A 25,474-nucleotide genomic window follows, 5' to 3' on the forward strand; every position below is an offset into this window, starting at 1 on the left:
GTCAGGGGTCAATTCTGAGATCATGGGACTTCCGAGGACCTTTTTATCTTGCTCCCACCAGTCCTCCCAACATGGTTCCCAAGACTTCTTTCAGTAAGGGGCCTAACAAGAGGGGTAAAATGCCTCCACGTTGGACCAACATCTTCTTCTTTTGACGAATGGTAATTTTCTTTTGAACCATTTGGCGAAGAACGTGACGATGTTTGCTTAAGCATTGTTTCTGGTGTTTGGACAAAGGGATCGTGCCTTTCAAGACGTTCAAACAACATTCGCACACGGCATCGATGACCTCTTTGGAGGCCGATTGAATACGTTTTTTTCGTAGAGGTGGAGAAGCTTTGGACAGGACAGATAACATGTCCCCATGTTTGACTAAACGTGGTGGTAGTCCTTTCCTTTTCTTTCCTTGGGGTTTTCTGGAGGGTGACATCTTTGAGTCTTCAGGAGCACCAAAAAACACTGATACCCCCGACTTGGTCACAGGCCTTTTTTATACTGGAACGCGTCGCCAGTGATTGTCTTTACGTCGTATCAACTTCAGGACAGGCATGACACGTCGTGCAGGGGTACGCAACGGACTAAATTGAGCCAGTTCTTGCTTGGACAAATCCAGTAAACTTTGTAACATGCCCGATCTTTCTTGGACTTTGATTTTGGGAGAAGGTACTTTGTGAGCAGCAGCCACTGCCACTAAATTGGAGGGTCCTGCCACTGGGGAAGTTCTTTTTGGGGTCATCAACGGAGAAGTTCTTGGTGTGATCAACGTCTCCAAGTACTCTTCAGTTCTTGGTGTCATCAACGGAGAAGTGGATGAACGTGAGGCTGCCGGAGACGCAGTCACCGCCGTGGCAGGTCGTGGTTTGCGAGTGTAAGGTTGTGTCCTGGCCGAAGAAGTGCCTCTCTTGCGACTAGTTTTCTTCTGTGGACTTTTCTTTTTCTTGGGGCTTCTTTTCTTTTTTTCGGGGTGGTGTCTGGTAAGAGAAGGGTCCCGCCACTGAAAAAGTTCTTCTTCTTGGGGACCTGGTCTTTTTCTTCTTCTTGGAGCTTCGTTTGACTTTTTCTTGGGGAGAAGTTTGGGGGCATTAGGATCCCATCTTAAGAGAGAGCGAATGATGACCCCTCCTAGAGTACCGCTTCCTCCAGGTTTCAAAATGATTTGTTTTTTGGTTTGAGTGTCGATGCGGGGATCGGCCAGTTGGGTCAAAGCAACTTTGTTTCGATCTTAAAAGCGTTTGGTTTGATGAGGAATCTGAATGATTCCTTGGAGTATTTGACGTGCCGTCACCGTGAACCATCGTAAGACTTCTTTGAGACTAGCTTCTAAGACACGAGCTCGTATTTGCGGATTTTTTTCTCGACTGATGCCATACAAGGCACGAATCAATTTGACGGGAAGATGCGACTGAAGGGACGTCATGTTCACACTGTGTGAGACAGACGAAAAGGGTCTGATTTTTTTATAGATTTTTTTGTGGAGTGAAATTAAGTCGAGGACAGAGACGTGTACAGGACAGGCCCTCCGTCTTGGCACCAGTGGTGAAACAAGTGGGTACGAAATCGCAAATCCTCGGGAGTCGTAGGTTTCAAATCGACGAGTAAATAGGCGTGTGGCGTTTGAGTGGCATCGTCGTACGCCTGAGTCAGCCAAGGCGTTCCTAACTGTTTGGCTAAGACTTGCACTTGCGATTTATCTCGAGGGCTTTTAAACAAGACCACGTAATGCGCATTGAGACTGATGGTGCGATGGGCTTTACTTTGTTGAAACAAATTTTGGATGATGTAAACGACACTGGCATTACGGTGATGCCCTTTGCGCGTGAACCACAGTTTAATTTCTTCTTCGTCTTCTCCTAACATGTCGTCGAAAATGACCAAATGGGTTTGACGGGAGTCAGAGACGATGCCGTCGTCTTCTTTAGGAATGCCTTCCTCAAACACGACGGAATCGCCTTGACTTTCTTGCAAGAGGCTGTACGCCGATTACCACTCTTTGTAACACCACACGATCCGTTGAGGTGGTCGATCGATCAAATGATGTTTATGTTCGATCAAACGTTTGACGAATTCGGTTTTGCCTGAACCGCTAGGTCCAGCAATGAGCATGTTAAAGGGATGGCGAAGATACAAAGCCTCCCAACTGGCATGATCTAAGTGTTCGTCGATGACTTTGACAGTGGAGGAAGAGGGAGCAGAGACAGCAGAGGTAGCCATAGTGTGAGAAATGTCACTTGTGACACGAAAACAAACAAGACAAGAGTTTATATACTTTTTTCAGAACACGTTTATTGAATGTTTCAAACATGAATACGAAAGACAAAAATACATAAAAGCCAAAGGCTTAAGTACAAGGATAAAAGGCACATGATAACCATTAACGTGGAATAAAAACAAGTGTCTGTACAACATGTTTTGGGTAAAGTTCTGACCAGTTCTATAGTAGGGGGTAAGGTCACACAAGTGTCCTCCCGAAAGGGTCTTTCAGGCCTGTCCACGACAGTCCCGTCCTGGGTGACGGGTTCTTCTGGCACCGTCACTAACACGGGTTGAAAAGTAACTTTTTTCCTTGAACAACTCTCGTGCATACTGGGCCACTTCTTGGGTCCAAGCCTCAAAATCCCATTCTTTCCAGGCACGGACATCTGTCCAATGGGGATGTAAGTCACAAGCTACGCACACATCGTCATACACGTCTTGGGTAGCTAAAAGTTGACGAATATTTTTTTCCCGTACAGGTCGAGAAGTATCCAGATGAAACCGCAAGGCTTTGAGCAAAAGAAGTTTTTCGTGACCATTTAAGGCCATTGAGGTGGTAAGTACTGATCGTAAAGAGTCCACAAAGAATCGGCTGGTAAACGAAATCCCAGAAAACAAGTCACTAAGACACACACCACTTGTCGACCCAAATTGAATGGATACAGTTCTTGTAATAATCGATGGTAATGATCCACGGTTTGAATATGGTCACTGAGTTCCTTCCACGGAATCTGTTCAATCACTTGTGACAAGCCGTGGCATGGATTCCTGTTTTTATGCTCTCTTTTTTACGGAAGTAATACACGTACATTCTACCCAGACATCTTCGTTCTCCAGTAGGAAATCTAGAATACTGTAACCTACAGTTCAAACTTCGATTAGAAGTTTTCTCTTCTGCTAAGCAGATTCCACGTAACATATGTTGGTAATCCTTTAACTCGTCTTCCTCAATGCGTTGCTCTAGGTGAATCTCGAAGTAACCAAAATGATGAACATTTCGTTCATTCACTAACTCACTAACAAGGTCTGACCACTGAAACAATTTCTGACGAATCAGTTCTCTTATATCATTCAGGTACCAGTGGTTAAAGATCTGGTGAAGTAACGGATGCAATTGTTCCTTACGTTTGCCTTGTATTTTGACCAGCTCTCGGTAAATGTGTTCTCTCAACTCCACAGGCAAAGCACGAATGTTCTCTTGTAAAGTATCCATGAATTGGTCAGTCCGTACAATTCACAATCTTCTCCTAGAGCAAAAGTAATCCACATTGTGAGTAATTTCTGGCCAGTGCCATGCAGGGTAACGTCCAAGAATGTCACTGAACTCTTTTGATGTAAACGGTCTAGAGTAATACAATAGGACGAATGCACACTTGACCCAAAGAAATCTAACACACTGGTTGACTTTATTAACTTTCCTCTTATGAATTTCTCGGCACAAAAGTTCTACACTCACCCATTGAGATTTCACTCTGGCAAGTCCCTGCCAAACATCCTTGTAAATCTTCTCTTGCAGTTCTTTAGGTAATGATTCAATATCGTTTTTGAAATGAAGTTTAAATACTGGTCTCGTTGATGTCCAACATTTGACTCCTAGCCAAACTGGTTTCTTCTTCGTCAACGACATGGTAAGTTACTTTAATGTCTCGGTCCCACTAAGGGTAAGTAATGACAATTCGATGACCATCGAGCATGTTCTACGTAGGCCGAATCTTGCGGTTCCCAGTGGTGAAGTGACACACCGCAACTGAAGCACTTGACTTTATCTCCTTCGCCCAAGTAGAAAAATCCGGCTCTGGCTAATTATTCCGGGGTCGGGCCTCCGAGATACTTAAGCCATTTTCCTTTGAACGATTGAAGTCGATTTTCAAAGTCGCAGTATTCCGACAAACGCACAGGAAACGAATATTCGTCTTTCACAGGTTTGTTTCGATGAGGGTTGGGTGACATGAACAGGAGTTTGCTCAGGGCTGGATGACATCCGTAGGGGGGTAGACGTGAAGGTGGACATTCCCCTTTAAAACGAAACCCAGCAAAATGTCCAAGAGGACGAGCGGCATCACTTTCGCAACCCTCAGGTTTGACACGCACAGCATCACTTTCCATGATAGGGGTAGAGACACTAAAGTTCCCATGATGCTTTACGGCATCGCTAAGGACACAACGTACAGCATCGTACCCATCGCAAGGCTCACAATCGCATTCCACTTCCGAAGCCTCACACTTGAATTGTGCCTTTCTAAACAACTTGTTTTGTGTTTCTCTGAAAGAATTCATCTTGTTCGCTCGGTCTTGGTAGTCACAATGAACTATCGATCTTGCCTAGGGTTCCTTTTTATATACAGACCAATACCGACGTGTCCATGCGGTAAGGTGAAATGATTGGGAAGTCGAACTCGCTTCTGGTACACGATTTGATAGACTTTTTCCAAGGGTCGACTGACGATGTGGTGAGTGGGTAAACGTACAATCTTGTTCGGTTGATAAGTGGTCACTTTAAAGTTTGCTTCCTCTCCCGATTGCAAGGCTTCTTTCAATACCCCAAAGTTGACCACACGACTGGTACGATAATATAGAGTCAGTCCTTTCACTCTGCACGTCGTGTGCACTTCTCCTTGTGTTCGCAGCCGTAATTTTTGGGACCGCCACTGACGAAACTTAGAATCTTGTCGTCGGGATGCTCGTCTGTCCAGGCTCCTAAACGGTCTCCTTCGATGTCAGGGTGCTGTTGACTCGGGTGATGGATGTAAATGCAACTGTCCGTGTCAAAGTACAGGACGCGTTCTCCTAACAGTTCTAAAGCTTCGTACAATTTTAAGCGAGCATGAGCTGTCACGTAAGCCGCAATGATGACATTTCCAAAAGGGTCGTCTTGTACAAAGTCCAGATCTTCTTCGTAATTGACCAAGATCAAATCCTCGCGAACGACGTCCACGTGTTTCATGTATTTGGTTTTGTCGTGAATCATCTGGAAGTAGCGGGAAGGTTCTGTCAAATATTCCGTCTTGGGTAAACACGGTCGTTGTGCCATTTTACCCCACAAGCAGTTTAACATCACTTTGGCAAACGATCGCCTGCCTTCGTTTTTCTCGATGTGGTCTAAAGAGATGCCTTCTTGTTCATAGTATTTCTCTTTGAATTGTATTTGGTCTTCGGGAGTGTGACACCAGGAAGGATAGCCGCTGGCTTCTTGTTTCATTTTTAAAAAGGCATCCACGTAGTCAGCGAAAATGCCTTTCTGACTGGGATCACCCTTGTGGTATTGATGTGTCTTGGGAAAGTGGCAAATTTCGAACACTTCTAACAGTTGGTATCCCATTGTCCAGAGCTTTGAACAATTCTACGCTGACCCAGGTTCCCGTCAAGGCACGTTCTTCCTGGGTGTGCTGACAAGGCTGATCTTGGTTGCACGTTTCGGCACAAGTACGGCACAATGGAAACATCAGTTTGTCTTGACAATGGTGAGGTAAGACGGGATGGTATAGGTTCGTGGGAGGCAAAACTTTACACTTGATCAAGCCTTCGTATTGTTGAATGTTTTTCAGGTCGATGTGTTCCGTGAACAATTGCGGGTGCCCTACAGGAAAGCGACAATATTTGCACACGTAGGGATACAGCGAACACACGTTCAAGCATTTGATTTCTTCTCCTTTCTCTTCGTCGGCTTGGTACAGCAAACAGGTGGCAGTGGTCCTTCCTCCGTACAAACTATCCCTCGGGTTCAGTGGGTCCATGAACTGGTAACTTTACACGAGGCGTTTAAACTCGGGATCGGTTTTCATACGGTGATCGTACTCGTGTTCCCACATTTCCACCACTTGGTATCCTTCCTGTTCCAACTTTAGGCGTCGCTGACAAGTGTCCTGGTACAAGTCTTCCATGGTTCGTTGTAAAAACTGATTTTTAGTGCTACGATCAGGGTAACAGACGGGACATACGTGAAATAAGCAACCGTTAAACTCGTACACGATCTTGGGGTTTTCTAAGTCCCAGCCATCGACCGAATACGTTCCGATGGTCTTTTCACCCCCTCCGTTGCGGGCATGCTGAATCCACTTGTCTTCCTTGTCGCACAAGTAATGTAACCAACGTAGGGCTTTGACCGAGTATTGACGTTTGACATAGTGGGTCGTTTGAGGACTGATGACAGCTACGGTGTTTTCAGGCATGAATCGTTGCCGGTACACTAAGGAACACGCTTTGGCAATGGTGCAAGCTTCTTTCAAAGGATCGACCCCTCCGTGTTCCATGAACAGTTCTCGAAATTTTCCACAGCAACGCCATAAAATGTCCACGTCGGAACGACAATACTTTAGCATTTCTTCTTGAAAGTCGAAAGGGTCGGAGGCGTGAGCCTGGTACCAAGCGTAGAAAGCTTCTCGTTGTTCGTAATAGTGAGCCTCAGGTAAATGGGGTAGAACGGAGTGTTGATTGGCTTCCGTATTGAAAAAGTGTGGAAAGTACCCTTTAGCCATTTCTGTCATTCCAAACGTTTTAGGCATTCGACTCAAAGGCATGGCCAAATAGCTCATCGAATCTTTAAACTGTACTTGTCCCACTTGCATGAAAATGATTTTGGCTCCGTTCAAAGTCACTTTAGGACGTTCGGTGCCATGTTCCGTATAGTATCTGAGAAGAAACTGTCCATCGTATCCGGAGAAATTGTGAGCCATCACCGTGGCATGACGATGACAATCTCCGTAACGTTCGATGTCCTCTTGGCTCCACGTCTTGTCGATGGGGTCTAAGACCCATCGAGCGAAATCGGCTAGCGTGTTCGGTCCCCGAAAGATTTTTTCACGTCCTCCAGGAATCTTGCTGCAGTGAGGGCAATGACTGAAGATAGGTTCCTGAATGCACTTCTCGCACGCTCGATGAGCCACGCAGAAATTAGGAATGTGAATGCCGGTCTCTTGCATGCATTCGAAATCAAAAAAGATGAAATTGCCTTTCTTCTTGTGACCGTCCTCTTTCTCTGGTGGAGGTTGGTATTTTTGCACGTAGCATTGGTGTTCCAAGTCCACGATGTGGTGACAAATGTGACATTTTTTCTTTCCTCGACATACGTGTGCCTTGGCAGTATTGGTACATATGCCTTGTCCACACGTAGGGCACAATCTCAGGAGTTGACAAGCACACTTCTGCTGTGAACCTTGCGTCTTCAGATGTTGTTGGTAACAGGTAGGGCTGACAAACGTGCGCAGACAAGTTGAACAAGGCACTGGTTCTTCGCTCAGACAGGGTGGAGAGGCCAAACATCCTGGGCATTTCAATCCGCAATGTTTGTGTTGCTCTCGATTATTATAACCATGGTCACATTTCTCACAGTAATAACCGTATCCCAGGAATCCGGTGATACTGGTAATGGTATCGAAATGGTCATCGTGATAATAAACATGACTGTATTTTCCGTCCTTAAAGTCTTGGCCTCGAAACAACAGAGGTCCGCGCACTTCTTGAGGGTGCACTTTCAAGGTGTATCGTGGAGCTAGGGCATCTTGCAATTTTTGCATCTCAGGAATGCCACAGGGTGTGTCTTTGGACAGTCCAGCTTGTTGTAACAGGAGTTCTGCTTCGTTTCGTTGTTTGGCTCGGTCGGATTGTTGAATAGTTTTCCAGGTTCTTTTCCATTCTACCGTGTCGTTCTTGTTGGCATAGGTTTGTCCCACCACGATGGCACGGGCTAAACACATCTGGTCTTGAGAATTGTGAATTTGGACGAGGCTACGCTTAATGCTGCGAAGCTCGTTCGCCAATAACATCTTTTTGCGTCCAGTCCGTTGAGGAGGAGAGACGTGGGTCATGTCCAGTGTGGCTTTTCCATCGGTGATGTCAAACTGGTCATTAGATTGTTGCACGTGTTGAATCTTGTCCATGACTTTGGAAGCAGTCAATTCTGCAGGCGTGCTAAACTCGATCCAAACAGGGGATTTCAAACCGTCGTGTTGTATGGAAAGTCTCAAGCGATCGTCTTCTTTGGGTTGACATTGTCGCTTGAGTGCGGTGAGCAAAGAATCTCACACCCCAGTAATGAACCCTTCTGCTTTCTCTAACGGTACTTCAGCCTTGAAATCTTTAAACTTCACTGTGTATTTGTAAGCCGTGGTTCTAAATTTTCTAGAGGAGCGCTTTTCAGTATCTCGAATGGAATAGTATTTTTCAGGGTTGACTAAGGGTGGCGAACTTGGTTTAGAGGGTTCGGATTCTGATTCACTCATGTCCTCTTCAAAATCACTGGCATGAATTTGTGCCAAGACTTCAGCTCTGGTACGAGGCGATAGATCACATTTCTGCCTCTTACTTTCTTCTTCTTTCTTCTCGAATGAATAGGATCGTTTCATCTTGAGTGCAAAACGTCAAATGACTCAAGTTTAGACACCATGGACTAATTTATAGTCATGGCAGACCAGCGTATATAAAAGGGTGTGTGTGTTGTCCTTTCACTATTCATTTCACTCTCAAGCCGAGCACAACGATGGAAGAGACTAACCAGATGGAACGTTTCGTCAGAGCTTTGCGAGGGGTCATTAGAGAATTCTCTTCAGACCAGCCCACGGACTACTCTCCTTCCTTTCGAGATAAAAGTCAAGATACTTGCTATATCTGTCAGAAGAAAGGGCATTGGTCTTCAGAGTGTCCAGACCGTCAAAAAAGAAAAAAAAAGGCTAGAAAAGACAGAAGTCAAGATACCTGTTATTATTGTCAAGAAGAAGAACATTGGTCTCCAGATTGCCCAAAAAAGAAACAAGAGGAGTCAGAAGAAAAGAGGGATTCTTCAGAAGAAGAGAGGGATTCTTCGGAAGAAGAGAGGGATTTTTCAGAGGAAGAAAGCAGACAGGTGAAGAAAAAGAAACAGGAGAAGAAATGAAGAAGGGAAGAAAGCGAGGAGGAAGAAGAGGAAAAGAGTGTGACGGTGAAGAAATTTAAAAAACAGAGAGACTAAACAATGAGACAGAAGAAGTCAATGAACTTTTTAAAGTGTTCTGTTGTGAATTGTGAATTGGATTGTAACAATGGATAAAAGAATAAATTAAGTATATAAGGTAAGTATCTTTGAGTTTTGATTTTAAATAAGAAGCTACACTCACGCACTCATACACAGACACGTACTATAGGGGTAAAATGTTTTTTTTTTTAGTTTTTGGCAAATTGAAAGGCTATTTCTTTTCGAGAAATGTGGGTGGCCCTGAAAAGGGCCTTTTTTGGTGTAGGGGTTAGTTTAAGCAATCAACTTTAACTGCCTTAAGCCTTTGCCACGGCCAAGGCCTACTTCTGGACTGCGTACTGTTGATGATGATGATTGGGTTGAAATCACTAAGGGTGGTACGGTAGGCTTAGTCACAGGGTTGACGTGTTTAGCTCGGGAAGGTCGTATTCTCCTCGGTCGTAATAAAGAAGTCTGATACATTTGTTTCAGACTCCTTAACTCCGCTAAAATGTCCAACAGTACCGTGACCGTTTGATTTTCACTCTCTTGTTTCTTTGCTGCTACTTCTTCTTGCTGTTGTTTTTTTCTTACCTCTTCTTCTTGCTGGTGTTGCTGTAGGAGAAAAGCTTGTTCCGCTTCCTTTTGTCGTTGTATAAATTTCTCCAATTCTTCTTTCTGTCTCTGTCTAAAATTCTCCACTTGCGGTAATGAAGAAGGTAACGAAGGTTCCGGAACAAATTCTTGCGAGGTAAGAAAATCCACAAAATCCCAGTTCACCTCTTCTGAAAGTAAGTCCGGGTTCCCTTGGGCGGTCTCCACTGCTGGTGCACCCCAATGGATCGTTTTCTGAGTTTCCGTCATGTTGAATCACTGTCGCATAGATTGACTGCACACAGGCGCTAGCGAATCTATATAGACCACGTGACGTCACAGACTGCTCTCTTCGGATTGGATGCGGGCTGACTGAATTTTGTAACGCGTGTTCGGATTGGTGAATGAACTCAATCCGTTTCAATCCTTCCTCTACCTATAAATAAGCGCAGTTCACTGCATTGATTCACTTGTTCTCGTCGCCTCACGATGTGGACCACAGTTGAATCATCCACCCTTGTGTCTTCAATGATGTTTAGGACGGATATGCTCATGTATGTCCGGTCCAAGTGGACTGTTGTTGATAGGACAGATACTAGTCTATGGATGAGAAGAGTTTACATAGAAAGACAAGGATGTCTCAAGAGGGTACTTGTGTATGGACCTGCAGTTAGAAGGAGTTTAAGAAGAAGAAGAAGATGTGACAGATGCCATCTATGTTAATATTAATATTAACATAAACCCAAAGGCCCTTTTCAGGGCCACCCACATTTCTCGAAAAGAGAATGACTTTCCATTGCCTACCCCCTTTTTTTTTTTAAGTTTTTTTAAAAAAAAATATCCCATGTTCAATTTCCCTTGACGCTATACAGTCCCACCCTGTTTAAATTCCTTTGACGCTATACAGTCCCCTATTCCCATGTTCAATTCCCCTTGACGCTCAACAGTCCCACGATTTTTCTCCATGTTAATTTCCCTTGACGCTATATGTTCCCACGATTTTTCTCCATGTTAAATTTCCCTTGACGCTATATGTTCCCAGGGCGTGTTTTTAATGCTAAGTCCCATTGACGCTATAGTATCCCTATTCACTACTTGCGTCAAAACCGGGTTGTCATTGAACCGGGAACCAGACTACTGACGTTGTATACGATAAGTGGGTGGGTGTAACCCACTGGAAGTTAAAAATTTGTTGTTCAGAAGTTTTGGTCATGTGAGTTTTTACAATTACCGGTAGTGGGCACGTTCTTTATCTAACGCTAATATTTTTACAGTCATGACATGCGCATGCTTTTTCTCCGAGCGAATCCACGGGTGACTGACTAGTCCTATAGTCTAACGCTGTATTATCGCGGGCTCTATATTATCGCGGCAAATGGGATTTCCCGATTAAGTTTGGACTCGCGTCGTCTAGCAGTTGTTTACATATGTAAAGCTGTAGCCAGTAAGGAGGCAAATATCGTACATCACTTTTTTGTAAAGTGCATTAGTTTACGTTTATCATCATATAGAAAACTCCAGTCGAACTTGATATACCAGAATCGGCTTTGATTATGAAATATATTCAGTGTATTGTCTGATGTTTGATGAGTATAGGTCATATACTGATTGTGTCATACATGTCCTTACAAGGTTAAGGTTGCAATTTCATTGCATGGTAGCCAATATGGACCAAAATTTACAAAATGTTACTTATGATCATACTTCTCGTATATATAAAAGATTATAATAACAGTTAAACATTATTGAAATCAGTAATATTTCAATAATAATATTACTAATAGCTGTTATATATTCACAGTTCATTGCCCACATTGCATTTAAAATTCATATAAAGTTAAATAATTATTGCTTTTAATTTGTAATTTTGTTATTCATGGAATAACAGTTGAATTACATATGTGTGTTTGATTTTATTATTGGATCCTTCCGTTTATGTTGGAAATATTATGCCAGTACAAGCGGGGACATTTCTTTTCATAGCTAAGTGGTATTTTATTTTTATTATAATACCTGCGTGCTACCATACGTAAGTTAGACAAATACCGCGATAATATAGAGTTGTTCCCCCATGGTACGTTAATCTGGGTCAGTCACCATATGCTGTTATATTTACATTTACCAGCTTCGATTGACAAATATTTTTATAGGACTAGAAAGATGGAAAGTCATTGAAAATTTATAAATAATAAGTAAGCAGCAATAGAAAAACAGTTTTAATAAGTACCGATAAGAACATTAAGTACCGCGATAATACAGCTTTCCAGGCTACAATGCATAGGGGTTCGTAGACCAGCAAGTTGTTCTCCACCATTTTTTTTTTTTTTGTTTGACTGGCGGCGGAGACCAACGTTGTTCTGCACCACTCGTGCTGAGACGTCCGAGCTATGTCACCTCGGATGATCGGACCGCGCTATTAATTAATAAATTTATTTAGACTAACCTTTGTATTCAGACGGTAAGTATAATCCCTCTTCTAATGATCCACGGTGTTAAATCCTTTAGAACACACACTTTTTTAGTATAAATCCCTGTCAGAACAGAACACCTGTGTATTCATCGGCTGTTGACCTCAGATTTGAATTACCCACGCATGTGTAAAGCAGCATCACCACGAGGCAAGAGTAACGCGTGAAAACCGTCTAGCGAGGCGTAGATCGCTAGGAATTTACTGATGCTTGGGTGGGAACTGTGTCGTTACGGCAGAAATTTAGGAGAGAGAGAGAGAGAGACTTCATGTCAGAAATATGAGATAGAGTGAATGATAAATAAATTGTAAAACGACCACAAACTGTATTCAGATGTGAAAATATGCTACACAATAATAATAATAATAATAATAATAATAATAATAATAATTTATTATTATTACTAGTGGTAGTATCTTCAATCATATTTAATAACATTTACAATGGTATAAATGGATTTTATGACATACATACATATCTACATATTAATACTTTACATTACTTATAAGAAGAACATGATTATTATGATGAATATTATTAATAACATTTGCAATGGTATTTATGAATACATACATACATACATACATTACTTATAACATGATCAGCATGATGATCTTTATTAATAACATTTACAATGGTATTTATGAATACAAACATACATGCATACATACATATATACGTCTGTTATAATTTTACACCATAACTTATAACATATGGATAATGTTATATTTTAATCAAAAACAATAGTTTCTTCTTCCCTTCTGACCACTGCATTGACAAGTGTTGCAACAATTTACACAACAGTTACATTTGCCGCAAGAGCATATATTGCAACTTCCCGCGGAACATTCTTTTAGGCCAGCGGGAAGCTTATCCATTTCGGGGATCCACAATGCCTCAAGAATTTTTCTTCTTAAACAGACTTGACGATTTTTCGCAACTTCTATCATGTTTTCATCTGTTGTTGTCTTCATCATGCTTGTCATATAAGGTAGGAGACAAGCATAACCTTTTCTCCCATCTCTGGCACATCTCCCATCTCTTGCCAATAGCTCAGAATGCTCTTTGGGCATCCCCAAAGAATAACGATATCAACATCGCTGATTTGGATCCCCATTCCGAATGCCACCGTAGCAACAAGACAGCGAATTATGCTTTCGGGTCTTCGAAATTCCTTGATAATTCTGTCCCGTGTCTCTTTATCCGTGGAAGAATGATACCTTTTAATACTGACTATAAATCATAGTGCAGTGAATCACGGACATATATTAAACACAGCATTTAATTAGTTTCTTAAATTTCACACCATAAATAGGCTATACTATTTGCTGGAACAATGTTGGTTGATAGTTAAAGGCAAGGCATCATACTAGGAACCATGGCAACAAGTACATGATTTGGGCCTTAGCATATATAGCAAAGAACAGAGTGAACACCATAATGTACAAGGAGGCTTCTGATGTGAGAAGAGCTGTAGATCTACCAATGTCCACTTATTTTCCTTCTCGAGAGGAGATACAAGCGACCAGGGATAGAATGGAAGCTGTGGTGTCTCGAATCCTGACTGAAAATGTCCCATGCCTCTATCCACTGGCGGACCTTGTTTGTCATCATATTGATCACAAACATTGGTCCAAATCAAGGCGGAAAAGTGAAGTAGTATGTACTTGCCTGATATTTATACTAAATGCCATTCTCCTATCACGATAATAACAATAATCTCATTCAAACGATGTACTTGTTCGTTGTATTGATGTATGTTCAACATTGTTATGCTAGTGCCTACGATTTGTCCGTGTTTTGGATTAAAAGTTTACATGAAGCAGTTTAAACAAATGTACTTTTACGATCTGAGGAGATATGTGTGCACTTAGTTTTAGATTTGCAATTGTTTTTCTTTTCTTACTCTAATAGGTTGAAAGTAAGAGAATGTGTGTATTTATTTTGTGGCAAAAATACAACAATAGCAAGTGGAGAAAATTATTTTTTGTCTCAAACGCTTTAACTGCATACTCTGTTATAAAGGCTTGGTATAAGTACAGTAATTAAACTGTGTTCCATTTTACAGTTTAATATTGGTGTGATCACAGAAAATCCTTCAACAAACGCAGGTGTTATTGGGATACTGGAGCGGCTGCATGATTATGTTCCAAGAAGAGATGATACTCATGTGTATCCCATAGTGTGCTGGGGGGGGGGGGGGGGGATGGCCTGTCTTGTGAAAGACACATAGATGCTCAAAATGTAAGATCCAATGCTGGGAATCCTGTACAAAGATTGGAGGGCTTGGTGCCATCGCCTGGAGAATTTCACAAAAGAATACTACTGCTTCAGGTAAAATAATACACATCTATAGCTTGTTTTGTACAGCTTTATGATGGAAATTATATTGTTTCAAAATTATCCGTATTCTATTTTTTTTTGCACAAGTGATAAACATCAGTACCAATGTGCTTCACTTAGTCAAAATCAGTATCTATGTACATCATTGTTAAACTAATAACAGTTTTGGTCTTATCGAATACAAAGATATCTCCTGACAAACTCGAATTATTTCCAGATCTGGGAGAAGATGAACCAATGATACAATGCCTGAATAGATCCTGCCCTAGAGGCTCCTTTTTCCATCTATGTTGTTTTAGCCTAGAGGAAGACAATCTGCCAGATGAGTGGGTGTGCGGTGACACATGCAGGAAAACTGTAGATGAGAAGATTTATTGTGTGTGCCAGTCGGTCAAAGAAGAACCAATGATCGAATGTTCCAATCAGCAATGTGACCATCAGTGGTTTTATGTTTCATGCAAAGGGATTAAAGACCTTCCACACAGTGGTAATAACATAATGTATCTCTTCATTATTGTTCATCTCATGGAACTTTATCAACAGAAAGGATATGGCATTATCTAAAATCATACCCCAACTGTTACTTTATAATAATGGTCATATTGACGTACTTAGATTTTTTTTCTTCGTATTCTCATTTTTTATGTAAGATACATGTGTTTTCATTTCCAGACGAAGAATGGTTTTGCTCTGAAAATTGCAAAAAGATATCAAGAAGGAAATGTAAGAAAAGGAAGAGCAAAAAAGACTGTAAGTGAAAAGGCTGTTGACCGTAAATTCGAGTATACAAAGACGATTCTCATCCGAGGGATGGAAGATAAAGTAAGAAGAGATGCTGTCAGAGAAAATGATGGCCCATCAATGGTGTCCTTTTGGAAGCATGACATGGTCAAATTCCACAACAATAACCACAGAAGATACTTTATCCTGGGGCACAGTCTAATTACAAGTAAGCCATGTTATATTTGTTTCAGAGTATTAATGTATTTATATGTTAATTAGCTCAAGCTAACTCCATCTAACATCTATGAAGGAACAACGTATATTGAAGACTTTTATTACTGTAATTATTCTGTATTAGTTCATTATCCCAGCGACTATAAAGAACAAAATGGTTATCCATGATAAAACACATAAGTAGTAAATGGGGCCACATTAGGGACAATGGGACTTAGCATTAAAAACACCCCTGGGCCACTTTAGGGACAATGGAAATTTAACATGGAGAAAAACGCTGGGCCACTTTAGGGACAATGGGAATTTAGCATAGAGTTTGGGTCTGTCTAGGGACAAGGGAAATTAACATGGGAATAGAATAGAGTTTGGGTTTGTCTAGGGACAAGGGGAATTGAATATGGGATTTTTTTTTTTTAAAGTTTTTTTAAATTTAAATTTAAATTTAAATTTAAAAAAGGGTAGGCAATGGAAAGGCTATCTCTTTTCGAGAAATATGGCTGGCCCTGAAAAGGGCCTTTGGGTTTATGTTAATATTAATATTAACATAGATGGCATCTGTCACATCTTCTTTTTCTTCTTCTTAAACTCCTTCTAACTGCTGGTCCATACACAAGTACCCTCTTGAGACATCCTTATCTTTCTATGTAAGCTCTCCTCATCCATTGACTAGTATCTGTCCTATCAACAACAGTCCACTTGGACCTGACATACATGAGCATGTCCGTCCTAAACATCATGGAAGACACAAGGGTGGATGACTCAACTGTGGTCCACATCTTGAAGCGACGAGAATAGGTGAATCAATGCAGTGAACTGCGCTTATTTATAGGTACAGGAAGGATTGAAACGGATTGAATTCATTCACCAATCCGAACACGCGTTACAAAATTCAGTCAGCTCGCATCCAATCCGAAGAGAGCAGTCTGTGACGTCAGGTGGTCTATATAGATTAGTTAGCGCTTGTGTGCAGTCAATCTATGCGACAGTGATTCAACATGACGGAAACTCAGAAAACGATCCATTGGGGTGCACCAGCAGGGGAGACTGCCCAAGGGAACCCGGACTTACTTTCAGAAGAGGTACATTGGGATTTTGTGGATTTTCTTACCTCGCAAGAATTTGTTCCGGAACCTTCGTTACCTTCTTCATTACCGCAAGTGGAGAATTTTAGACAGAGACAGAAAGAAGAATTGGAGAAATTTATGCAACGACAAAAGGAAGTGGAACAAGCTTTTCTCCTACAGCAACAGCAACAGCAACAAGAAGAGGTAAGAAAAAAACAACAGCAACAACAGCAAGAAGAAGTAGCAGCAAAGAAACAAGAGGGTGAAAATCAAACGGCTACGGTACTGTTGGACATTTTAGCGGAGTTAAGAAGTCTGAAACAAATGTATCAGACTTCTTTATCACGACCGAAGAGAATACGACCTTCCCGAGCTAAACACGCCAACCCTGTGACTAAGCCTATCGTACCACCCTTAGTGATTTCAACCCAATCATCAGAAGTAGGCCTCGGCCGTGGCAAAGGCTTAAGGCAGTTAAAGTTGATTGGTTAAACTCACCCCTACACCAAAATAAAAAGGCCCTTTTCAGGGCCACCCACATTTCTCGAAAAGAAATACAATTTCAATTGCCAATAACTCAAGAAACAAAAACAAATCAACAACCCATATTTACCCTTATAGTACGTGTCTGTGTATGAGTGCGTGAGTGTAGCTTCTTATTTTAAAATCAAAACTCAAAGACACTTACCTTATATCATTCATGTATTCTTTTCTCCATTTTTTACAATCCAATTCACAATTCACCACAGAACACTTTAATTAAAAGTTCATTGACTTCTTCTTTCTCCTTGTTTAGTCTCTCTGTTTTTTGAATTTCTTCACCGTTTTTTCCTCATTTTCTTCCCTTCTTCTTTTCTTCTCCTGTTTCTTTGCTTCTTTTAAATAGAATTGTCTTCTTTCTTCCTCTGAAGAATCCCTCTCTTCTTTCGAAGAATCCCTCTCTTCTTCTGAAGAATCCTTCTTTTCCTCTGACTCCTCTTGTTTCTTTTTTGGGCAATCTGGAGACCAATGTCCTTTTTCTTGACAATAATAACAGGTATCTTGACTTTTGTCTTTTTTAGCCCCTGTTTGTTTTTCTTTTTTGACGGTCTGGACACTCTGAAGACTAAAGCCCTTTCTTCTTACAGATATAGCAAGTATCTTGACTTTTATCTCGAAAGGAAGGAGAGTAGTCCGTCGGCTGGTCTGAAGAGAATTTTCTAATGACCCCTCGCAAAGCTCTGACGAAACGTTCCATCTGGTTAGTCTCCTCCATCGTTGTGCTCGGCTTGAGAGTGAAATGAATAGTGAAAGGACAAGACACACACCCTTTTATATACGCTGGTTTGTCATGACTATAAATTAGTCTATGGTGTTTAAACTTGAGTCATTTGACGTTTTGCACTCAAGATGAAACGATCCTATTCATTCGAGAAGAAAGAAGAAGAAGAAGAAAGTAAGAGGCAGAAACGTGATCTATCGCCTCGTACCAGGGCTGAAATCTTGGCACAAATTCATGCCAGTGATTTTGAAGAGGACATGAGTGAACCAGAATCCGAACCCTCTAAACCAAGTCCACCACCCTTAGTCAACCCTGAAAAGTACTATTCCATTCGAGAGACGGAAAAGCGCTCCTCTAGAAAATTTAGAACCACGGCTTACACCTACACGGTGAAGTTTAAAGATGTCAAGGCCGACGTACCCTTGGAGAAAGCAGAAGGGTTTATCACCGAGATGTGGGATTCTTTGCTCACCTCACTCAAGCGACAATGTCAACCCAAAGAAGACGATCGCTTGACACTATCCATAGATCACGACGGTTTGAAATCCCCTGTTTGGATCGAGTTTAGCAGACCCGCAGAACTAACCCCTTCCAAAGTCATGGACAAGATTCAACACGTACAACAATCTAATGACCAGTTTGACATCACCGATGGTAAAGCCACACTGAAAATGGTTCACGTCTCTCTTCCTTAAGGGACAGGACGCAAAAAGATGTTATTGGTGGACGACCTTCGCAACACCAAAAAGAGTCTCGTCCGAATTAACAACCCTCAAGACCAGATGTGCTTAGCCCCTGCCATCGTGGTGGGACGAACCTATGCCAACAAGAACGACACGGTAGAATGGAAAAGAGCCTGGGAGAACATTCGAAAATCGAACCGAACCAAACAACGAAACGAAGCAGAACTCCTGTTGCAACAAGCTGGCCTGTCCAAAGACACACCCTGTGGCATTCCTGAGGTGCAAAAATTGCAAGATGCCCTAGCTCCACGCTACACCTTGAAAGTGCACCCTCAAGAAATGCGCGGACCTCTGTTGTTTCGAGGCCAAGACTTTAAGGACGGAAAATACATTCATGTTTATTATCACGATGACCATTTTGATACCATTACCACTATCACCGGATTCCTTGGATACAGATATTACTGTGAGAAATGTGATTATGGTTATAACAATCGAGAGCAACACAAGTATTGTGGATGGAAATGCCCAGGATGTTTGGCCTCTCCACCCTGTCTGAGCGAAGAACCAGTGCCTTGTTCGACTTGTCTGCGCACGTTTGTCAGCCCTACCTGTTACCAACAACATTTGAAAACACAAGGTTCACAGAAGAAATGTGCTTGTCAACTCCTGAGATTGTGCCCTACGTGTAGACAAGGCATACGTACCAACAGTACCAAGGCACACGTATGTCGAGGAAAGAAAAAATGTCACATTTGTCACCACATCGTGGACTTGGAACACCAATGCTACGTGCAAAAATACCAACCCCCACCAGAGAAAGAGGACGGTCACAAGAAGAAAAGCAATTTCATCTTTTTCGATTTCGAATGCATGCAAGAGACCGGCATTCACATTCCTAATTTCTGCGTGGCTCATCGAGCGTGCGAGAAGTGCATTCAGGAACCTATCTTCAGTCATTGCCCTCACTGCAGCAAGATTCCTGGAGGACGTGAAAAAATCTCTCGGGGACCGAACACGTTAGCCGATTTCGCTCGATGGGTCTTAGACCCCATCGACAAGACGTGGAGCCAAGAGGACATCGAACGTTACGGAGATTGTCATCGTCATGCCACGGTGATGGCTCACAATTTCTCCGGATACGATGGACAGTTTCTTCTCAGATACTATACGGAACAAGGCACCGAACGTCCTAAAGTCACTTTGAACGGAGCCAAAATCATTTTCATGCAAGTGGGACAAGTGCAGTTTAAAGATTCGATGAGTTACTTGGCCATGCCTTTGAGCCGAATGCCTAAAACGTTTGGAATGACAGAAATGGCTAAAGGGTACTTTCCACACTTTTTCAATACGGAAGCCAATCAACATGCCGTTCTACCCCATTTGCCTGAGGCTCACTATTACGACCCCGACAACATGCGTACCGAACAACGAGAAGCTTTCTACGCATGGTACCAGGCTCACGCCTCGGACCCCTTCGACTTTCAGGAAGAAATGCTAAAGTATTGTCGTTCCGACGTGTACATTTTACGACGTTGCTGTGGAAAATTTCGAGAACTGTTCATGGAACACGGAGGGGTCGATCCTTTGAAAGAAGCTTGCACCATTGCCAAAGCGTGTTCCTTAGTGTACCGCCAACGATTCATGCCTGAAAACACCGTGGCTGTCATCAGTCCTCAAACGACCCACTTTGTCAAACGTCAATACTCGGTCAAAGCCCTACGCTGGTTACATTACTTCTGCGACAAGGAAGACAAATGGATTCAGCATGCCCGCAACGGAGGAGGCGAAAAGACCATCGGAACGTATTCGGTCGATGGCTGGGACTTAGAAAACCCCAAGATCGTGTACGAGTTTAACGGTTGCTTATTTCATGGATGTCCCGTCTGTTACCCTGACTGTGACACTAAAAATCAGTTTTTGCAACGAACCATGGAAGACTTGTACCAGGACACTTGTCAGCGACGCCTAAAGTTAGAACAGCAAGGATACCAAGTGGTGGAAATGTGGGAACACGAGTACGATCACCGTTTGAAAACCGATCCCGAGTTTAAACGCCTCGTGGAAAGTTACCAGTTCATGGACCCGTTGAACCCGAGGGATAGTTTGTACGGAGGAAGGACCAATGCCACCTGTTTGCTGTACCAAGCCGACGAAGAGAAAGGAGAAGAAATCAAATACTTGGACGTGTGTTCGCTGTATCCCTACGTGTGCAAATATTGTCGCTTTCCCGTAGGGCACCCGCAATTGCTGACGGAACACATCGACCTGAAAAACATTCGACAATACGAAGGCTTGATCAAGTGTAAAGTTTTGCCTCCCACGAACTTATACCATCCCGTCTTACCTCACCATTGTCAAGGCAAACTGATGTTTCCCTTGTGCCGTACTTGTGCCGAAACGTGCAACCAGGACCAACCTTGCCATCACAGCCAGGAAGAACGTGCCTTGACGGGAACCTGGGTCAGCGTGGAATTGTTCAAAGCTCTGGACATGGGATACCAACTGTTAGAAGTGTACGAAATTTGCCACTTTCCCAAGACACAACAGTACCACAAGGGTGACCCTACTCAGAAAGGCATTTTCGCCGACTACGTGGATGCCTTTTTGAAACTGAAACAAGAAGCCAGCGGCTATCCTTCCTGGTGTCACACTTCCGAAGACCAAATACAATTCAAAGAGAAATACTACGAACAAGAAGGCATCTCTTTAGACCACATCGAAAAAAACGAAGGCAGGCGATCGTTTGCCAAAGTGATGTTAAATTGCTTGTGGGGTAAAATGGCACAACGACCGTGTTTACCCAAGACGGAATATTTGACAGAACCTTCCCGCTACTTCCAGATGATTCACGACAAAACCAAATACATGAAACACGTGGACGTCGTTCGAGAGGATTTGATCTTGGTCAATTACGAAGAAGATCTGGACTTTGTACAAGACGACCCTTTTGGAAATGTCATCATTGCGGCTTACGTGACAGCTCATGCTCGCTTAAAATTGTACGAAGCTTTAGAACTGTTAGAAGAACGCGTCCTGTACTTTGACACGGACAGTTGCATTTACATCCATCACCCGATTCAACATCACCCTGACATCGAAGGAGACCGTTTAAGAGCCTGGACAGACGAGCATACCGACGACAAGATTCTAAGTTTCGTCAGTGGCGGCCCCAAAAATTACGGCTACGAATACCGGGACAAACAAGGAGAAGTGCACACGACGTGCAAAGTGAAAGGACTGACTCTGAATCATCGTACCAGTCGAGTGGTCAACTTTGGGGTATTGAAAGAAGCCTTGCAATCGGGAGAGGATGGAAACTTTAAAGTGACCACCTATCAACCGAACAAGATTGTACGTTTACCCACTCACCACATCGTCAGTCGACCCTTGGAAAAAGTCTATCAAATTGTAAACCAGAAGCGAGTGCGACTTCCCAATCACTTTACGTTGCCGTACGGTCACGTCGGTATTGGTCTGTATATAAAAAGGAACCCTAGGCAAGATCGATAGTTCATTGTTCATTGAAGTAACTTACCATGTCGTTGACGAAGAAGAAACCAGATTGGTTTGGCTTGGACCCAAGAGGTGGCCCAGTATGCACGAGAGTTATTCAAGGAAAAAAGTTACTTTTCAACCCGTGTTAGTGACGGTGCCAGAAGAACCCGTCACCCAGGACGGGACTGTCGTGGACAGGCCTGAAAGACCCTTTCGGGAGGACACTTGTGTGACCTTACCCCCTACTATAGAACTGGTTAGAACTTTACCCAAAACATGTTGTACAAACACTTGTGTTTATTCCACGTTCATGGTTATCATGTGCCTTTTATTCTTGTACTTAAGCCTTTGGCTTTTATGTATTTTTGTCTTTCGTATTCATGTTTGAAAAAAAAACATTCAATAAACGTGTTCTGAAAAAAAGTATATAAACTCTTGTCTTGTTTGTTTTCGTGTCACAAGTGACATTTCTCACACTATGGCTACCTCTGCTGCCTCTGCTCCCTCTTCCTCTACTGTCAAAGTCATCGACGAACACTTAGATCGTGCCAGTTGGGAGGCTTTGTATCTTCGCCATCCCTTTAACATGCTCATTGCTGGACCTAGCGGTTCAGGCAAAACCGAATTCGTCAAACGTTTGATCGAACATAAACATCATTTGATCGATCGACCCCCTCAACGAATCGTGTGGTGTTACAAAGAGTGGCAATCGGCGTACAGCCTCTCGCGAGAAAGTCAAGGCGATTCCATCGTGTTTGTGGAAGGCATTCCTAAAGAAGACGACGGCATCGTCTCTGACTCCCGTCAAACCCATTTGGTCATTTTTGACGACATGTTAGGAGAAGACGATAAAGAAATTAAACTGTGGTTCACGCGCAAAGGGCATCACCGTAATGCCAGTGTCGTTTACATCACCCAAAATTTGTTTCAACAAAGTAAAGCCCATCGCACCATCAGTCTCAATGCGCATTACGTGGTCTTGTTTAAAAGCCCTCGAGATAAATCGCAAGTGCAAGTCTTAGCCAAACAGTTAGGAACGCCTTGGCTGACTCAGGCGTACGACGATGCCACTCAAACGCCACACGCCTATTTACTCGTCGATTTGAAACCTACGACCCCCGAGGATTTGCGATTTCGTACCCACTTGTTTCACCACTGGTGCCAAGACGGAGGGCCTGTCCTGTACACGTCTCTGTCCTCGACTTAATTTCACTCCACAAAAAAAATCTATAAAAACCTCAGACCCTTTTCGTCTGTCTCACACAGTGTGAACATGACGTCCCTTCAGTCGCATCTTCCCGTCAAATTGATTCGTGCCTTGTATGGCATCAGTCGAGAAAAAGATCCACAAACACGAGCCCGTGTCTTAGAAGCTAGTCTCAAAGAAGTCTTACGATGGTTCACGGTGACGGCACGTCAATTACTCCAAGGAATCATTCAGATTCCTCATCAAACCAAACGCTTTTTTGATCGAAACAAAGTCGCTTTGGTCCAACTGGCCGATACCCGCATCGACACTCAAACCAAAAAACAAATTATTTTGAAACCTGAAGGGAGCGGTACTCTAGGAGGGGTCATCATTCGCTCACTCTTAAGATGGGATCCTAATGCCCCCAAAGTTATACCCAAGACAAAAGTCCAACGAAGCCCCAAGAAGAAAAGGACCAGGACCTAAGGAGAACTTCTCCAGTGGCAGGACCCTCCTCTGACCAGACACCACCACCGCGGAAAAAGAAAAGAAGCCCCCAGAAAAAGAAACAGAGAAAAAGTCCCCAGAAAAAGAAAAGTCCACAGAAAACTAGTCGCAAGAGAGGCACTTCGGCCAGGACGCAACCTTACACTCGCAAACCACGACCTGCCACGGCGGTGACTGCGTCTCCGGCAGCCTCACGTTTGTCCACTTCTCCGTTAATGACACCCAGAACTGAAGAGTACTTGGAGACGTTGATCACACCAAGAACTTCTCCGTTGATGACCCCCAAAAGGACTTCCCCAGTGACAGGACCTTCCAATTTAGTGGCAGTGGCTGCTGCTCACAAAGTACCTTCTCCCAAAATCAAAGTTCAAGAAAGATCGGGCATGTTACAAAGTTTACTGGATTTGTCCAAGCAAGAACTAGCTCGATTTAGTCCGTTACGTACCCCTGCACGATGTGTCATGCCTGTCCTCAAACTAATACGACGTCAACACAATCAGTGGCGACGCGTTCCAGTATAAAAAAGGCCTGTGACCAAGTCGGGTATCAGTGTTTTTTGGTGCTCCTGAAGACTCAAAGATGTCACCCTCCAGAAAACCGCAAGGAAAGAAAAGGAAAGGAATGCCACCACGTTTAGCCAAACATGGGGACATGTTATCTGTCCTGTCCAAAGCTTCTCCACCCCTACGAAAAAAACTCATTCAAACGGCCTCCAAAGAGGTCATCGATACCGTGTGCGAATGTTGTTTGAACGTTTTGAAAGGCACGATCCCTTTGTCCAAACACCAGAAACAATGCTTAGGCAAACATCGTCACGTTCTTCGCCAAATGGTTCAAAAGAAAATTCCCATTCGTCAAAAAAAGATGTTAGTGCAACGTGGAGGTATTTTACCTCTCTTGTTAGGCCCCATACTGAAAGGAGTCTTGGGAACCATGTTGGGAGGACTGGTGGGAGCAAGATAAAAGGCCTCGGAAGTTCCAAGATCTCAGAATCGACCCCTGACAACCCCATGGAAGGACGAAAACTAGCTTTAGTGCCTTACAAACGATGGATGGAATACCATCGGTGGCAAGAACAACACACCCCGCATTTACCTCCCAATCCCCATTTGAGCGAGATGTCCCAGTTACAACACGAATTGCAGTCCTTGATGGATCGCCAAGATTTGTCCGAAACAGAAAAATCGCAAAAGTACGGTCAACTCTTGCAACGATTGCAACTCTTTCACCAGAAAGCTTTAGACGAAACAGCTCTACCCACTCTGAAAGATTTTAAGACCTTGATGAAAAGTCCAGCACCATCACCAGTACCAGTACCAGTACCAGTGACCAAGACAGAAAAAGGAAAAGAAGAAGAAGAAGAAGGGTTTCAAACTCCACCAGAAAAAGTACGCAAGTTAACAACACCACCTACCTCCAGAATTGGATGGATTAAAAAGATGATGGCCACCCCTTCTTCATCACAAGAGAAAAAGAAAGTGAAGACAGAAGTGAAGACAGAAGTGAAACAAGAACCGATATCCCCCGCTCAGACATCCTCCTCCTCTTCAACACCTATTGCCGGTCGCACACGCAAAGCATTGCAATCCAAGAAAATACCCCAAGAGAAAAAGAGTAGCATCCTCCAAGAGTGGGTGCCTTATTAACACACCAAACAACACAAAAAACTGGAAAAAGTCTTAGCCAGCATTTACTACGATCCCTCCCATCCTGCAGGTTACGCAGGAGTTCA

General features: G+C 43.0%; 2 protein-coding genes across 3 annotated transcripts in view; one reads left to right on the forward strand and one right to left on the reverse strand.

The window, feature by feature from the left end:
• The window catches only part of LOC149786748 (leukocyte cysteine proteinase inhibitor 1-like), a 54,433-nt gene extending 42,072 nt beyond the window's left edge, over nucleotides 1-12,361 (reverse strand). The window contains exon 1 of the mRNA XM_089977270.1: nucleotides 12,216-12,361. The gene's annotated coding sequence lies outside the window, so the exon portion shown is untranslated. The remainder of the gene's footprint in view (nucleotides 1-12,215) is intronic.
• The window catches only part of LOC149786749 (uncharacterized), a 31,568-nt gene continuing 17,015 nt past the window's right edge, over nucleotides 10,922-25,474 (forward strand). The window contains exons 1-3 of one of the 2 annotated variants that reach the window (XM_089977267.1): nucleotides 13,677-14,574; nucleotides 14,801-15,070; nucleotides 15,256-15,532. In XM_089977267.1, the coding sequence (XP_089833393.1) occupies nucleotides 15,032-15,070; nucleotides 15,256-15,532 (316 nt within the window). In that variant the 5' untranslated portion in view covers nucleotides 13,677-14,574; nucleotides 14,801-15,031. Of the gene's footprint in view, nucleotides 10,986-13,676; nucleotides 14,575-14,800; nucleotides 15,071-15,255; nucleotides 15,533-25,474 lie in introns of those variants that run through there. The other variant, XM_089977268.1, reaches the window with a different exon arrangement.

The sequence above is a fragment of the Sinohyriopsis cumingii genome, chromosome 12 (assembly GCF_028554795.1).
Source record: "Sinohyriopsis cumingii isolate HCF-2022 chromosome 12, ASM2855479v2, whole genome shotgun sequence".
Lineage (NCBI taxonomy): Eukaryota > Metazoa > Mollusca > Bivalvia > Unionida > Unionidae > Sinohyriopsis > Sinohyriopsis cumingii.